At 34.1% G+C, this 17,110-nt stretch overlaps 1 protein-coding gene across 3 annotated transcripts in view; it reads left to right on the plus strand.

Annotated features, from left to right (window-relative positions):
* Nucleotides 1-17,110, plus strand: part of EYS (eyes shut homolog) — a 724,585-nt gene that overhangs the window by 68,533 nt on the left and 638,942 nt on the right. For all 3 annotated transcript variants that reach the window (XR_011725383.1, XM_071741624.1, XM_071741625.1), the window contains exons 7-9: nt 10,221-10,325; nt 10,593-10,732; nt 15,420-15,586. Coding sequence is in view for 2 of the 3 variants with exons in the window: in XM_071741624.1 (XP_071597725.1) it covers nt 10,221-10,325; nt 10,593-10,732; nt 15,420-15,586 (412 nt within the window). In the remaining variant the exon portion in view is untranslated. The remainder of the gene's footprint in view (nt 1-10,220; nt 10,326-10,592; nt 10,733-15,419; nt 15,587-17,110) is intronic.

The following is a 17,110-nucleotide window of genomic DNA, read 5'->3' on the forward strand; positions in this document are numbered from 1 at the left end:
GGCTTAAATTTTCTATAGAAGACTTTTTGATGGTAAGTGACAGAAAGTAAAAATAACAACCGAAGTAATTCAATCTCTAATACTCTTAAGCGGACATCTAGAAATGTTTCCCACTGTTTATCATGGCTTATAGAACAAGCATGGCTGCATAGCACTAGTTGGGGTTAAAGGCAAATGGTTTTAGCTAGGGCATGGATCCTTACAAAGATCTACTGAAGAAGATACCAAGCTGAGTTATATGAAAACACAATGATTCTACTCCATGTTGATCATTCCATTGTACTAACTGAGATAAAAGGATAGAGAAGTACACAGTCCAAAAATGAAAATAACCCATTAAACCATGGTGGCATAGTATTTAATTTGAAACAGAAAAACTCTAGAACACTAAGCAAGGGCTAGTGCTTTGAGGGTGATGAGATGCTGGAATAAGCTGCCCAGTGAAGTTGTGGCTGCCCCCTCCCTAGAAGTGTTCAAGTCCAGGTTGGATGGGGCTTTGAGCAACCTGGTCTAATGGGAGATGTCCCTGCCCATGGAAGGGAGTTGGATCTAGATGGTCTTTAATGTCCCTTCCAACCCTAGCCATTCTGTGATTCTATGATTGTGTGACTGATGTATCATAACTGTTGTACAGGCAGACTGACCTACAGGAGTTTAAGTCAACATTTTTTCTCAAGTCTTGATTGCCACAAGAAATACTATAACTACTGATTTTTTGATGCAGGAAATACTTTTTTTTTCTTTGTAATTCAGCAATTTCAGGAAAAGCCAAAAGATTGTGAAAATGATCTACCTGATATTTCAAAGAGAAGTATAATATCAGCATTTAAGTTCTGGCTGCTTTTAAAGTGGAACAAATTGTACCCAGTACATGAGGATATTTATGAATTTGTTCCAATTATTTAATATTTATAGTTTAAGTCACTGTGCAATTAATATATTTGGCCCATATGAACAAGAAAGAATTTTGAGAGAATTCTTGTCCATTGAGAATAACTATATTTTAAATGGTTAACTTAAATACACTTTGTTTAATAAGAAGTATATATGTTAATGTATAAATGAAGTTCTCAACTTTAAGAGATGTTTAAAAATGTTACCTTAAACTTGACCTATAAAATACTTAAGCTTGCTACATCTACTCATGAACTCCAAAAATTATTCTCACTCATCTTTGTAAAAGTGTGGGGTTTTTTTAGGCAAAGTATAACCTCCTTAATCTTTTACCTTCTGGGACAACTAGTCAAACATTCAAATCAGAACAGTACTATACATCACTGACTGAATATTTAAAAAGCAGCAAAGTTGCAGAGACACAGTGGGAGTGTTTCCTAATCACAATATGTTCACATGAAAATCTGGCCTCAAAGACAGGTGCATGCAAAAAAACCTACACGTTTTACCACTTTCTTCTCCTTTTTATGATCCTTCCATGGATCATTTATTAAGGCACATAACTCCTGAACTTACTCTCAGGGTTTCCAGAACTTTACTAATTTACTTTAGCTTGTCTGTCTCTTCTGTCTCTACATCTACCGATGCCTATCCTTTCCTTGTTTATTCATTCAGAATAAAACATAAAAGGGATTGAAGCTCTTCTCTCCATGGATAGTTTAAGTCTCTCAAAGAGAACAGCAATGCATTATTCATTTTCATTACCCGATACATAAATCTGCTATAAGTGACAGAGGAAACTAGGAATTTGCAACTTTCTTAAAGCCTCCAGAGATGCAGATGGACAGTGTACATTCAAATAGCTGTGTATCACCTCAAAAAATCATATCATCAATAAGAAACAGGAGGAAACCATGCTTTTTATGTATATTCAATAAAAAAACCTTCAGAAAAAGTTGCTTGAAGTGTTTGAAAAGTTGATGATCTATAATAATCATAGAGACATTTTTTTCTGCATCTCAGCTGATCTTGTGTTGATTGGTTCAACTGAATACAGTATTTCAGATCTTACCTACGTACAAAAATTGTTGACAACCGTATAAAATCATCTATCACACTAACAGTTTTAAAGCATTATAAGGTGTGCAGTCGAGTGTGGTGTAAATGTAAATATATTATGTTTTAAACCAGAAATGAACACCATTATCATGTAGTTATACTGAACGATGTTTGTAGCTATATTTTATTTCTTTAATCTTACACCTTTTAGGTCCTCAAGTCTTTCTTTATAGTGGAAGCATTCATGTTGGGATTTAGTGTTCCTGAAGAAATTATCATGAGTGAAACTATGCAGAAAACATAATTATGCAAAACAGTTACCTGTTTTACCATGTTCAAAAAAGCCAACTTACCAACCTGGCATTCTTTTACCAACCTGAACATTGATTCCTTTTTAAATATGGATAATCATGCTTAACCTTGTATTGCTCACTTTTTCTCAGACAAAATGTACCACATCATTAGGTGACATAATCCACCATATCTTGACTGAAGTTAGAATTATGGTAACACATGAATTAAATCTTGAAGGCTTTCTTAGGATATTTTGCAAGTTCTATGTTCAGTTGCTCCTTCTAAAAAAAAGAAACAAAACAAAAAGCCATTCTGTTGAAATGCTACAACACTAACATGCTAGACTGAAGTCTTAGCTTTATCTGTGTTATTAATATCTGGTGTTGATGTATATTTTTTCTGTGCCATAAGCAGTCTTCATGGGCACCTATCCACTTTCTCTTTAACCTGTATTACATTGGAAACTTACATTCAACAACAACTTCTGTATTTTGGTCTTCATCCTGGTACACTCTCTTTCTGAATAGCTCAGGTTTATTCTTTCTGTAATATACTTGCTTTCATTTCTGCTTCCTGGGACTTATCTCACTTTGAAAACATGTTCCTTTAAAATATTTAATCCCTTTAAATCTGTTTGTATGACATTTCTCTCCTTGATATTTGCTGCCAAGTTAGCATAAATGCTGTATGTGATTAAACTTTTGTTTAATCTACTTTCCAGAACATTAATAACAACATTAAATAACAGTAGAACCTCAACTTTTGTGGCACCACCCAAATTTGGGCTTCCATCCCACCTTTTGTATATTATTCTAGCATCCTTGGGGGTTATATGAACAAGATTTTTCAGTGAGACACATGAAGGGCATTTCGATAACAAAACAAACAAGAAAACCAACCACAGCAAATAAGAGAAAGGTTAGCTATAAGGGAGGTCTACGAAAGACCTCCAAGGGCTGAATCTTTAAGGCCAAATTTCCAGGTAAATCCTTGAGGCAGCTAAGAGAAAGGACAGATAATCTATTAGGTGGTCAAAAGTCGAATTATATGTTCCAGAATAATGAGTTCATTTAAGAGCCAAGGTTAATAAAATACATCTCAAACAAATTTAAAGACATTCTGTAAAAAGTAGCTCAATTAATAGACTGCACTAAAATAATAGTTAAGAAAAAACTTTCAGGAAGGAACATTCCTAACTAAGAGTCCTTGATTCATGTTATTCTAAACCAGGAGAAGGTGAAATTTTAACCCCACATTTAACATTTGAGAACATGTGCTCATGTTTATAGTTCATGTAGCAGCAGACAATGAGGCTAAATTGCTGAGTAGGGCCATTGGAAGTCTTTTTCATCTTTTTAAAATGCTTTAAATCCATCTTGGTGTGAGGGAAAGAAAAACAAAAAAGATACTAGCAGTAAAATTTGAGAAAAAACATACTATTTTTCACTAGAACTGTAAAATATTCGGATTAAAGTTGGGATCCCTTTAGTCTATGAAGTGGGACAGCATTACAGCATTTAGTGAACATATATGGTTCATTTTGGCTGTTCTCACTTATTGGGACATATTAAAAAGGTTATGTTGCTTTAGTAAGAGCAAAGCAACTTTACAGAACGCTTGTGCATTGTATTGTGTAAAAGTGCCTAATATCTGTCACCTAATGATGTTTACTTAATGACGATTTTAGCCTCAGAACTGTTATCTCCAACCCCAACAAAATTCTTGCAGGAATGGCAACTATTTCCTTTAGATCTTACCTAGAAAAACTGTTATTAGAAAATAATTAATATCACATTTTTCTTGGGTTTACCTTCCATAATCATCTCAGAAGAACAACTCTCCTTCACAGAGATTTGTGAAACATCGTCCTAGTGGTGAAACACCATCCATGGAGATGCAAGGAATTTTGGAAACATAAGTGAGAATTTGTCATTAAAACTGTGAATTTTGACAAAAATAATATGAATAGATCAAACATGGTAGATCAACATACATTATTAAGCCATCTGCCATTTCAGGTGGCTGTAACATACGTTTATTATAATTAAATATTGGGATAGAGGTACTGACAGTCAGTGAGTGGACTAATTCAGTAAACTGTGTTTTTATCAATTTAAAAGTTAATAATTTAGTATAAATGTGATGTCTACATTCTATCTATAATCAACTGAGGTTATCCAGTGTTAAGCATCCTCAACTCAGCTCTAGTAGAAATCTTTCCACTGATGGGATGCATTATATGCTTCTTTTTTTCAAGTTAGATATAGAAAGAGTCAAGACAACTGTTTTTTTAACCTGTATAAAATTATATTTTACACTAAGAGGACTGAAAAACTACATATATTGATCTTAAATATATATTAACTTCAATATCCATAATAACTAGGTTATTAAAGATATATTTTTTCATCTATCCAATAATAGAATTTTCAAATTAAAATGTTAAAACTAAGTCATTTAAAGTGGATTGTTCAGCTGTCTGAGTTACAGTCAGGCAGATGCTTTTAACAACTTCATGCATGAATTGTCAGATCATTTCTTTATTTCTGCCTTTTGTTATTCTTTTGTCATTCACTGAAACTACTTTGAAAAGCTCAAATATTCATTATTATACTAGGCTTCTCTAAGAATACATTTACTGCAGAGTACTACACACGAGAAAATATTCAGAATCCTTGAAGACCTGTTTTTCAATTTCTAGTGGTTCAAAAAAGAAAAAAAAATTAAGGGATGTGGATTTGTTTTCTTTCAAACACAAATAACTGTAAAGTTCCAGGAAGTAGTATAGATCAAGGCTAATTTCTAAGTGCCTACAATGGAAATGTCTGTGCAAGGTTTGTCACTCTGTGCTCTCTGCAGGTCTTGTGCAAAGTAATAGGAATCTCAAAGAGTCCGATCATCTGACCTATTCTGGAGCTGGAGTTCAGGATAAGACACTCATGCTTCAAAGAATTTTTCATAGCCTGTAAATGGGCACCATGGATATAAAGGCCCACTTTCAGAAGATGAAACTTAATTGCCCATGCCCTCCCAAAGAGCATACTTTTAATTTTCATGCTAGCTTCTCAGTGTAAATAGACAGGAAGCAATGGGTGTGTGTGTATGCCTGTGTATGTATGTGTGTATACATATGTCCCAAATCTAATTGGGTTTTATAACATAACTACATTCAAAAACAGGAAAAAGAAAAAAATAGTCTTGAACTGTGGCTTGTTAAAATTATTGAGCATAATTATGATGCACTTGTACACTGAAGAAAAGTGTTGGTCATATCATATGTTTTGTACGATAAGCTTGTTGCCATATAAAATAGAGAATAGTAAATGCATAGGATAGATTATCTTTAGGTTCTCTTTATTAGCACACTTGTTGTTAATTAAATAGCTCATTATTAGATATTTTGTTATGTAGATAGTTTGTTACTTAGATAGTTGATGACCAGCAGCAGTACACAATGAAATGGGATGAAGATGCATTGGGCATAGTACAGATCAGACATTAGGAAAAGGTTCTCAACTGAGAAGAGTCAATTGAACAGGCTCTCCAGGAAAGTGGTCATAGTATCAAGTCTGTCAGTGTTAAAGGAGCATCTGTGTCATTCTTAGATATGGTTTAGGTTTTTGTAATCCTGCAAGGTGCAGGGAGTTGGTCTCAATGATCCTTATTGGTCCTTTTCAGTTTTAGATATTCAATCATTCTGAGAATCACGGTGTCACAGAAAGACTGAGGGTAGAAAGGGGTCTCTGAAGGTCATCATAAAATCACAGGTTGGGAAAGACCTCTGAGATCATCAAGTCCAACCCATGATCCACTAGCACCATAGTTACTATATCATGGCACTGATTGCCACATCCAGTCTCTTCTTAAAAACCTCCAGGGATGGAGAATCCACCACCTCCCTGGGCAGCCCATTCCAATGTCTGACCACCCCCTCTGTAAAGAATTTTTCCCTTATCTAACCTAAATCTCCCCTGGCAGAGCTTAAGTCCGTGCCCCTACTGATAGCTACTTGGGAGAAGAGACTGACCCCCCCTGGCTACACCCTCCTTTCAGGGAGTTGTAGAGAGTGATGAGGTCTCCTCTGAGCCTCCCCTTCTCCAGACTGAACACCCCAAGCTCCCTCAGCCCTTCCTCACAGGACTTGTGCTCGAGTCCCTTCACAGCCTCCTTGCTCTTCTCTGGACCTGCTCCAGCACCTCAATCTCCTTCCTGAACCGAGGGGCCCAGAACTGGACACAGGACTCGAGGTGTGGCCTCACCAGCGCTGAGTACAGGGGCAGAATCCCTTCCTTGGACCTGTTGGCCACGCTGTTCCTGATACAGACCAGGATGCCATTGGCCTCCTTGGCCACCTGGGCACACAGCTGGCTCATGTTCAGCTTCCTGTCAATCCAGACTCCCAGGTCTCTTTCTGCCTGGCTGCTCTCAGCCACTCTGTGCCCAGCCTGGAGCTCCCCATGGGGTTGTTGTGGCCAAAGTGCAGGACCCGGCACTTGGCCTTGTTGAACCTCATCCCATTGGAATCAGCCCAACTCTCCAGTCTGTCCAGGTCCCTCTGCAGAGTCCTCCTGCCTTCCAGCTGATCCACACTCCCCCCCAATTTAGTGTTGTCTGCAAATGTGCTAATTGTGGACTCAATCCCCTCATCTAAATCATCAGTGAAGATATTAAACAGAACTGGACCCAACACTGATCCCTGGGGGACACTACCAGTGAGCGGCCGCCAATTGGATCAGCACCGTTCAGCACCACTCTCTGGGGGCCTCCAGCAGTTCCTAACCCAGCACAGAATGCTCCTGTCTGAGCCCTGGGCTGACAGCTTTTTCAGGAGAATGCTATGGGAAACAGTGTCAAAGGCCTTGCTGAAGTCCAGGTAGACTCATCCACCAGGAGGGTCACCTGATCATAAAAGGAGATCAGGTTGGTCAGACAGGACCTGCCCTTCCTAACCCTGTGCTGGCTGGGTCTGATCCCCTGTCCCTCCTATAGGTGCCATGTGATTGCCCCCAGGATGATCTGCTCCATAACCTTGCCAGGCACTGAGGCCAGGCTGACAGTCCTGGAGTCTCCTGGGTCCTCCCAACCAATTTATTCAAGCAGGATCAACAAAAGAAGGTTTCCTAACTGTATACAAATGGATTTTGAATTTCTCCAAGGATTAAGACACCACCAAATCTGGCAACCTGCTCTAGTGCTTGGTCACCCTTGCAGTAAAATAATGTTTCCTGATGTCCACACATAACCTCAGTTTCTTCTTGCTTGTGGTCACACTTTATTTCACTGATATCTTGGGCATATAATTTGTAATGAAACAAACTTGTAAGAATACACAAGCATGTAAGAATACATGCTTAGGTAAAAATTGTATAAAGTCACTTTTACAAATAAACAGTACAAGAGTAAATGCTTTAATCAAATTATTTTCCCTCCCTCTTAACTTCTATAATTTATTTTTTTCCTTTGTTCTTCCTACCTGCTGAACTTATTCCTGTTAGAAGAATAACATACTTAATTGTACAGAAAAATTTTGTTTGAGTTCTCTAAGTATTGAATTTCTCAGTTATTCAGCCTTCACTCACTATGAAGTGATAATTAGACATTAAAAGCTAAGTGGATTACTGTGGAGATCTCTCCTGACATCCATTTAGCACTTAATCAGATCTTAATACCAGAAATTATGTATTTCTCAGCAGCATACAGATTCTAATAAATTTTATAACAGTTAGAAGTTACTAGGTTTTCTTGACCTCATTGTGGCAGGGAAAAGTTGTTAAGTTTGCTTAAAGGATACAGCCATTATAAGGATTTCAGATTTATAGCTAAATAGTTCTTTAAGTCACTTTGATTGTATTAAAAGACACTCCAATTCCACCTTCATGAATAAATATGAAAAAATGGATTCAAAATATGTATGGAGTTAAAGTTTATTTGCAGGCTTTTTTCCCCTGATTTTGCCTTACAAATCAACACACCAAAACAATAATAAACCCCTGGCTATTTCTTAGGAGATCGAAAATTCCTCAATACATACTGCTTATTTCACAATTAAAATTTCTTTTTTAGGATGTCTTTTTGCCAACCAATATTACACAAAGTTTATATTCTATAATTCTTGTCTTTTCTTGTCTCATAGCATGGTTTTCTAAAAGTAATGATCATAATCATTATCTTCCCAGAGATACAGATACATATAGTTACCAATAGTGTCAATACAAAATGAAAAAATAAGAATTTGTAAATGTAAGGTCAAGTTGTTCACAGTTTTCCATGTATTGTGGATTATATTGTAATTCTTGTAATCGCATATTCCATTACAAGAATAAACAGTGAAAAGTATCTAATTTTCTATTTTTTTTCTATTTTAAAAATTTTATATTAATAATATGCAGAAAAATATTTCTACCTCTTTAAGCTTTATAAGTTACACTACAGTATAATCTTGGCTGTTGAAAAATTTATATATGTTAATACTGTCCTATTTTTCACTGAGGAGCAATGAAACAAAATAAGCATTAAAAGCCTGTGTAGCGTGCTGGTCAACCTCTTTGTAAATACACAAGATTATAGGTATGGTTCACCTCCTGTTGGCCCAAGGAAGAGATTTCTGGCCAACAAGTCACAGAATTAAGGTCTTAGGTATATGCCTGTCTGCATTTGTGGAAGTCCATAAGAAGTAATCCTTAGGTCTTAGTCTGACATTTCATTCCAGCTTATTAAAATTGGTTCATGTTCCCCTGATGTCTCCCCATCTTTAGATCAAAAAGAGAGATGATTAAAAATTTAAAATTAATTTCAGTATTTGAAGTAATTTTTTTTTGCCATATCAAGAATTTAAATCATAGTACTACTTCTGACAAAACACTTTAGAGAACATATTGTCTGATTAAAGAAATTTCTTGTACATTTCTCCCAAATACTTTTCCCCTCTGCAGCTCTGGCTTTTCTGATAAAGCCACTGGTGGAGTAACACTAATTACAGACATGTTGATGGTTAAAATATCTGTAAACCATTCTTATATTCTTTCCTAAGGTTTATCTTTTTCAAACTTTTCAAAACTCCTCTACCTTCATCTAGTTTTCTCAACAGTAAAGATTATTTCACTTTTCATTGCTCTATCTTTTCTAAAATTGAAAAAAAAGAAATTAAACATCATTGAACTCCTGCTGTAAGAAGAGTAAATTGAAAGTTTAAAAAAATATTATGAAAAACGAAACAATAACAAGAAAAATGTAAAGAACCTTTACAAAGAATTAATTAGAATATTTTATGTACCAAGAATAATGAGAAAACCTTAATGTGTATTCGTTATTGTCAAATCTACTGGTTTTCCAAGACTAATAGCAAAGATAAAAATCTTCCTTATTGACTCATCAATTTGCTATATACATCTCTTCATTACATTATTTCTAGAGCTCTCTAGTTACAAGTTCATTTTTTTTTCTTCTTGCTGAGCTACAAAATTTCTTCAGCTAAATGATAGTAATTGTTCAGTGGAACGACACTGGAGGTTTCCTCAGACAAATATGGAGTAGATTTTTCCTTGCAAAATGGAGCTCAGAAAAGATGTAATGAAATATACACATAATAGAATCAAAAGTCTTGAGTAGATATCTGGGTTGACTAATGCAGCAGTAAAAAGTAGAAAATACATATGTATTACCCTTGTTACAGATAATTTCCAGTGAAAATCCTCCCTCTTCAGGACTGTATCCCATTTGAATCCCATCTAAAATCCCTTTTCAGTGGTGAAAGAGTTTCTTTAGACCTTTTTTAAGACACTGGGGTTTTGTTAACGGCAGTAGAGAGAAAGAAGTCTGGAAACTTATACAAGGTCTTTGAAATCTAAGCAATATCCAGAAAGATTATTTAAAGCAATAGTTACTTTACTAATATTACTTTTGTGGTTCATGGGGGTGTTTTAAGAATGTGATATTAATACTTAACCTTTTTAGGATTTTTTTTTCAACCCCAGGAGAATTATGCGAGTTGCAAATTGACAACTGTGGTTCGATTTCATGTGAAAATGGAGGAACATGTGTTGATTACGAAGATCATTTTAAGTGTACTTGCCCCATAGGTGAGTCATTGGAAATTTATTGTATTTTCTAAATAAATATAAAAAGAAAGTGTCATCCATATCTTTAAGAAATAGCAACATAAAAACAACAATGTATCACATTGTGTTCAATGAATATTTTTATGAAGAATCCCACTTTTTCACTTTGTTTGGGAAATAAAACCGCCAAATTACTCTAGTAGAGTGTTGTTAACTGCTAACACCCTGAACAGACATAATGTCAATATTCTGAATGAACTGTGATTAAACATTCTCTTTGTGGTGCAGGTTTTGAAGGTGAAAGATGTGAACTGGATATTGATGCCTGTCTATTCTATAATATAAGCTGTGCTGCAGGAGCACTGTGTATGGATAAATCTCGTGGATTTAATTACACATGTTTATCACCATGTATTGGCAACACAGAGGTAGGATATAGTGATATATTCCCCTCAGTGTTTTGGGGAAATCAAACAAGTTATTCTAAGAGCAGTGAGCTGACAAAGCCTCATTCTCATGGGTTTCCTAAACACAGTTCTTTCTCTTGATGTATTCTCATGCTAACCTTCCTCTTTCCTGTGTAACACACACATTCAAAAGTGCACAATGTGAGTAGTCTAATCCTTGTCTGACAAACCATGTAATATCTGAACTCTGCCTTTCTTACTCTACAGATTTACTCTCTGACAACTTCTGTTCCCTACTTGCTTCTGTTATGTTGTGAAACTTGTACAGACCTAGGACAAAATTTCCCTGAAATGTTTGAAGTGCTTAAAAGTTACTAGAGCGAAGGGTGATGGCACATCAATGCACAGAAAGAACAGCAACACTTGAATTTTAACTTCTATTAAAAACAAAAGTAAAGGCCATAATCAACCAAGCAAAGAAAAAAGCCCAAAAATCTAAAGCCAGACTAATTATGCTACAATGACAGCTGAAAATGCAGTTAGAAAATAAAAATTCTTCTTGCAAGTTACTCTTAAATGCTCACAGAATGTAGTAATGAATTTGATTTTTGTACATTCAAAGTACTCTAGAAATATTTATGTTAGGCACTTAGAATGTTTAGGCCAAAACTGCATCCACTTTGAACCCATATATATCCAAGAAATGTATTTGCTGTACCCTTATCATTTCCCTTCAGTGACCTTTTCAATTAAATTACTGGTTTGGGTAAAATTCATTCACATCAGGGTGGACTAAAGACCTACGCTCTTGAGTTACTGAGTTTCCAATATGGAAGAAAGTAGAATACTGTTACACTTTTTTATTAACATAGTTATTTTAAAAGCTGTGTACACAATACTATATAGCCCTTTCAAACAGCTGCTCAAACATGATAACCAGTGTTTTGAAGGTTTAATCAGTGAAATATATTCGCCATAAAAATATACTGTGTGGAGCAGGCAATGTGTTTATAAAGAAGCAATCAACATTTATGTCACCTTGAAGTCCATGGGTACACACTCACCAATTATAATGAAATGTAACACGGAAATACTCACTGGTTCAAAGGTTTATATTTAAATTGTTCAGCATCTGGTAAATTTTAACATTTTTATGTTTTAAGCTGTCATACTGAGTGCGAATTTATTGTACAAGGCATAACAGCATAATGATGTAATAATCATTATGGATAGGATGGGAAGTGATCATGTTGTGCCAAGGATGCTGATGGGACCTACTAAAACATTTTACTGTAACATTTGTTTAAAAGCCCTCAGACATATTAAATTTATTCATACAAATATTTCTTAGGTTACCATAAATGCCCTGTGGGGGAAAAAATTACATATATATATATATGGATATATATACGTACACACTGTATATTAATACTCATTGTATGAGACAATTAATGTGAATAATTAGTAGATTTTAGATTAGTAGATTTTCTAATGGCAAAGGAAATAGAAACTAAAATAAAGCAGTTGTATTTTTTGATTTTTCTCCTTTTTCTTAGCCTTCAGATCATTAAATATAATTTGCTTATTGGAGAAAAAAAAGCCTTATTCAAATGAATATTGGAATATTATTTGAAGTAGTGGTTTACATTATTAAAGGTTTACATTATTTAGTAAATTACATAATTCAGCACTTATTTCTTTATTCTTTGTGACTGTAAAGTAAGTATATATTTTTCCATTCTCTCATTTGTTTTCTTTTTCTAATAGTACCTTAGTTATGCTGAACCTCTGGGTATTCAGCACAATATACTGAACAGAATGGTACCATTCTTAATATTTTCGTAATAAACAAAAAGTAAATTAAAATTGTTGTGGCTTTTTCATCTCTACATAAATGTATAGTACTATTATAGTACTACTATACTGTATAGTATATATAAGGCTAAGATGTTGGTGAAGGGTTTAGAGGGAAAGCTGTATGAGGAGCAGCTAAAGGTACTTGGTGTGTTCAGCCTGGAGAAGAGGAGACTGAGGGGAGATCTCATCACATCTTACTGCTTCCTCACTAGGGGAGGAGGAGGAGCAGGCACTGACATCTTCTCTCTGGTCACCAACAATGAGATCTGACGGAATGGTAGAAGGATGTGCTGGGGGAAATTTAGGTTAGATATTAGCAAGGTTTTTCACCCAGAGGGCAGTTCAGCACTGGAACAAGCTCCCCAGGGAAGTGGTCACAGCACTCACCCTGCCTGAGTTCAAAAAGTGTTTGGATGATGCTCTCAGGCACATGATGTGATTCTTACGGTGCCCTACATGGGGACAGGAATTGGCATTCAGGATCCTGATTAGTACCTTCCAACCTGGCAGATTCTATGATTCTGTGATTCTATGATAATGTTGAGAGGCTTTTTTTTCTTTTTCAGTGCAACACTTAAAACACTGAGGTAGTTTTTAATATTATTATACATATATTTTAAAATAAGTATTTTAAAAGGGATATGTGGAAATATTAAAACAGCAAATAACTTAATTTAAATTTCAAAATCCTTGTTAACATTGTAACAAGGATAAAGCCTGTCTGTCCTGTACCTCAAATTATGAAAGACCTACAAATAAATCAAAATTTTGGCATATATAAATTAACGATGTCCAGCAATACCAAATTTAGCCACTCATAATGCCAGTGGTTCATGTTTTTTAAAAGAAATTATATGAGCTTAAAACTATTTTTTAATTATTTTTTAATTCTCTTTTCAGTTTTAAAATGTAAACAGGCACACTTACCTTGTGCTATCTACTTGTTTTTTCAAAAATAATTTCCATCTGGGTTAGGGACTGAACTATCTCTGAAAAGTCATCTCAGTGTCTATCTACATCTTTATGGTGCTAAAGTTGTGTCCAGCTGCATTGTTGAGCTCCACTTGCATGATTGACTTGGAAACTGATTCCACTTTTTATGAGACAAATGATCCCAAGTCACCCTTCTTGGTTTAAAGCAAAATTTTCAACATTCTTGGTTTAAAATATAAGATTTGTGTTTAATCCTAAGTATGAGGAAGATTTACTTTGGGAAAAAGAAAATGGTGATTTATGGGAGGATGCTGCTCTTTCCAAATCTCTGTTTGTCTGTTTTCATTTAAAAGCATTACTTGTATAAAAAAAAAACTAATAAACAAATCTTTTTAGTAGTTTTGAAAACCACAATGTAGAAGTACTTTGTTTGATAAATGATCAATAAATGTATTCAGCCTTAATGTCTTATAAATCCTTAATAATTCTAACCTGGAGATGTCAATTTTTAAACTGATAGGAAATTAATTTTACAGCAGATTTAAAAATCTTTTCTCTGATAGAGAAAAGTACTACTAGATTTGATACTAAAAATATCTGTCATGGCTTTAATTTTAATTGAAAGCTGCTTTAGATTGCATTAAATCTTCAAACACATTTCTTCACAGTATAAAGTACCAAAACAACATAAAAATATGGTAATTATAATATTGTGGAGAAACTGAAATCTAACTCTTGTCTTAATTGCCAGAATTTTTCTAAAGTCTTATTAAGTATAATATTGTTCAGTCTATTTGAGCTCCGAGAAACTTCAGGAAAAAAAATCCCACAGAAAATTTAAATAAAGACAAATTAACATTTTATAAAGAGATAATATTTTCAAAACTATATACATATGAGTTTCCTTTGTATTTATTTTGAGCAGTTCTTTTCTTCAAGAAATTGTCCTATTGCAAAATGGTCGCAAGTCTAAAATTCAGTACTGAGAGCATTGCAAAAATCTCTTAATTTTAAGGTCAATTTAAAACTTAATCAAAGACAAATGAATATTAGAGGATTACTGCCAAGAACCATTATTATTATTAAATCTTAATGACATTATAAAGTGATTCAGACTCAATCAAACCAAAGTACTAGTGCATTAGCACATCTTCTAGACACCATCTTCTTTAAAAACCTATTGATTAAATGGAGAGAACTTAATCGCATTGAAGTGAGAATATAGTTATCCATTTTCACACTGGTAAAATTTTCATGGAAATTAAATTATTACCCTTAAAGTAAAATTAAGAAAGGAGTATTCATTCCAACTTTGAACTTTCTGTACTTTTTGAAGAGTACAGGAAATAGTGGTTCAGTAAACAATATTACATAAAGCTATAAGAAACAATAGATATAATTAATTTATATATAGAAATTAAAAATATTCAAGGATAAGTTGTGAATCAGTGTCATTACTACAAATTTAAAATAATTCAATTCTGTTTTTTCTTGATAGCCACAAATTCAATTAAATTATATGGAGATAACTAAGCACAGGAACAGTTGTTCCACTCTCTTAATGGAAAATTCTTTTTTAATGGAAAAAAAAATCTTTTTAAATTTTAATGGAAAAATCTTTTAATGGAAAAATAGTTTACTATTGTCCCTCCTAGAAAAAGCACATTTTAAGGTCAGTTATGAAAATGGTGCTATTAAACTGAATCAGCCCCTTTCCAGCTAATCAATGAATTGATACATTGATTTAATGGCAGTCAGTATTTTACGTTCTTGAAAATCACCCTTTTGTAAAATTGCATTATAAAATCATTAAATAACCATATTTATTACCAATAGCTTACCCTGTTAAACTCTTTGGGGAAAAAAAAACAGCATGCAGAGATAAATGTTCTTATGTATCTATACTTTCCATCTCCAGGTATGTGCAAATGGAGGCAGCTGCTTCTATGATGAAGAAAACCAGACATCTCACTGTGTCTGTGCTCTTGGATGGACAGGACAAACATGCCAGGAGAATATTAATGACTGTGAGATAAACCATTGCCAACATGAAGCCACATGTGAAGATGGAATTAATAAATACAGGTACTAATAAGATGCTTTCCATACATGCATTCATAAAATGTTTATGTCATACAAAGTTCTTTCCTTCCAACAAGCATTACAGAGAGAGTTGTTACTGCAGTAATAATTTTCTCAGATTAAAAATGCCATGGAAACTAACTTTCATTAAGTTAAACCAACTATGCAAAAGCTCAGATATACAAATAATCTGTTTTTTTTAATGGTAAAAACTATATGAGCTTGTAATGTTACATGGAGTAACATTTTTTATTAAAACTTCAGTTTAAATTTCAAGTGGATAGTTGAAATGCTGTGGTTTTGGAGCATTTTTTTTTTAATTTATTTTTATTTTAGGTCTTGACAAAACTGTCAAGAATATGCTTTCCTTAGTGAGCTGTCAGGTGCTGTAGATACATGAAAATGAGACAGTATAAAGGTCTGGGTGGAAAGTAAATGGAAAAGCATTTCTTCAAAAAGTGGAGTTTAGCTGTTCTTATTAGACTTGAAATATTTATTTTTCCTCTTAAAAAAAAAAATCCCCAAACAAAACAACAACAAAAAAACCCCAAACAAATCGCAACCCTGAATAAGTAACATTTTACCGTAAAACAAGACCTTCTGAATTTAGTTTCAACTCAAGGTGTTGACAGAAAACACTTAACTTGTCTTTCAAAGACTGAAAAAGTAAAAATTAAGTTGACAGATTATTCTCTTTATTTAAGGAACAAGAAAACATAGTGTTAAGATCCCCATCCTAGATGTGTTAGTGGATGGTTTTGCCAGCAGAGAACATGAATCCCACAGAAAAACAATTGCTTATTTTTTCAAAGGCAGCTGTTTTCCCTGTATAATACCTGCTCTGTAGACAGAGAACTGTTGTCTATTGTCAGTGAATAATTTTTTAAGAGAATTAAACTCTTCCTTCCTTAAAAATAATGGGATTTCCAAACAGGTATTTATTGTCAGCAAGTCAAATGATTGTCATTTCCTCTTCCCAATGCACCATTAAAACCAAAATGAAAAGGAGAGGAAATTCTGAATGCAACTACAGTTGGTACCCAGCTTTTTCTAAGGATTCATGCGATTTCCATTTCTATCCTAAAATGGGTATAGTTTTTGATAAGGCTGTTGTCAAGAACTGTATTTGACGCAAAGTAGTTTCAGGAAGATATAAGAAAACTATCAGCAGAATATATGGAGAATTAGATGTGTAAGTGCCATTAGTAACCCTACTGAGATCCATTTTTAAAGCTATTATAGTCATTCAAAACACCACTTACCATTATCTACTCCATTTATTAAGACAAAATGTTATGCATTACAGTTTTATTTATATATTTTTTTTCCCTAGTAAAAAGAAAAAAAAGTCTTAACTTCTAAACTAATTATTGAAATTTGGTGGTGACATTATAGAAATGCTAAGGCCAGGAAAGCATGGCCAGTATCCTGCTTTGCTTTAAGGACAACCCTTCTTTTAAGCTCTCACTCAGGTATATGAAATTTTTCTAAATTTCTATCTCTTTACCATGGAATATTCTATTTTTC

This window comes from Heliangelus exortis, chromosome 3 (assembly GCF_036169615.1).
Source record: "Heliangelus exortis chromosome 3, bHelExo1.hap1, whole genome shotgun sequence".
NCBI lineage: Eukaryota > Metazoa > Chordata > Aves > Apodiformes > Trochilidae > Heliangelus > Heliangelus exortis.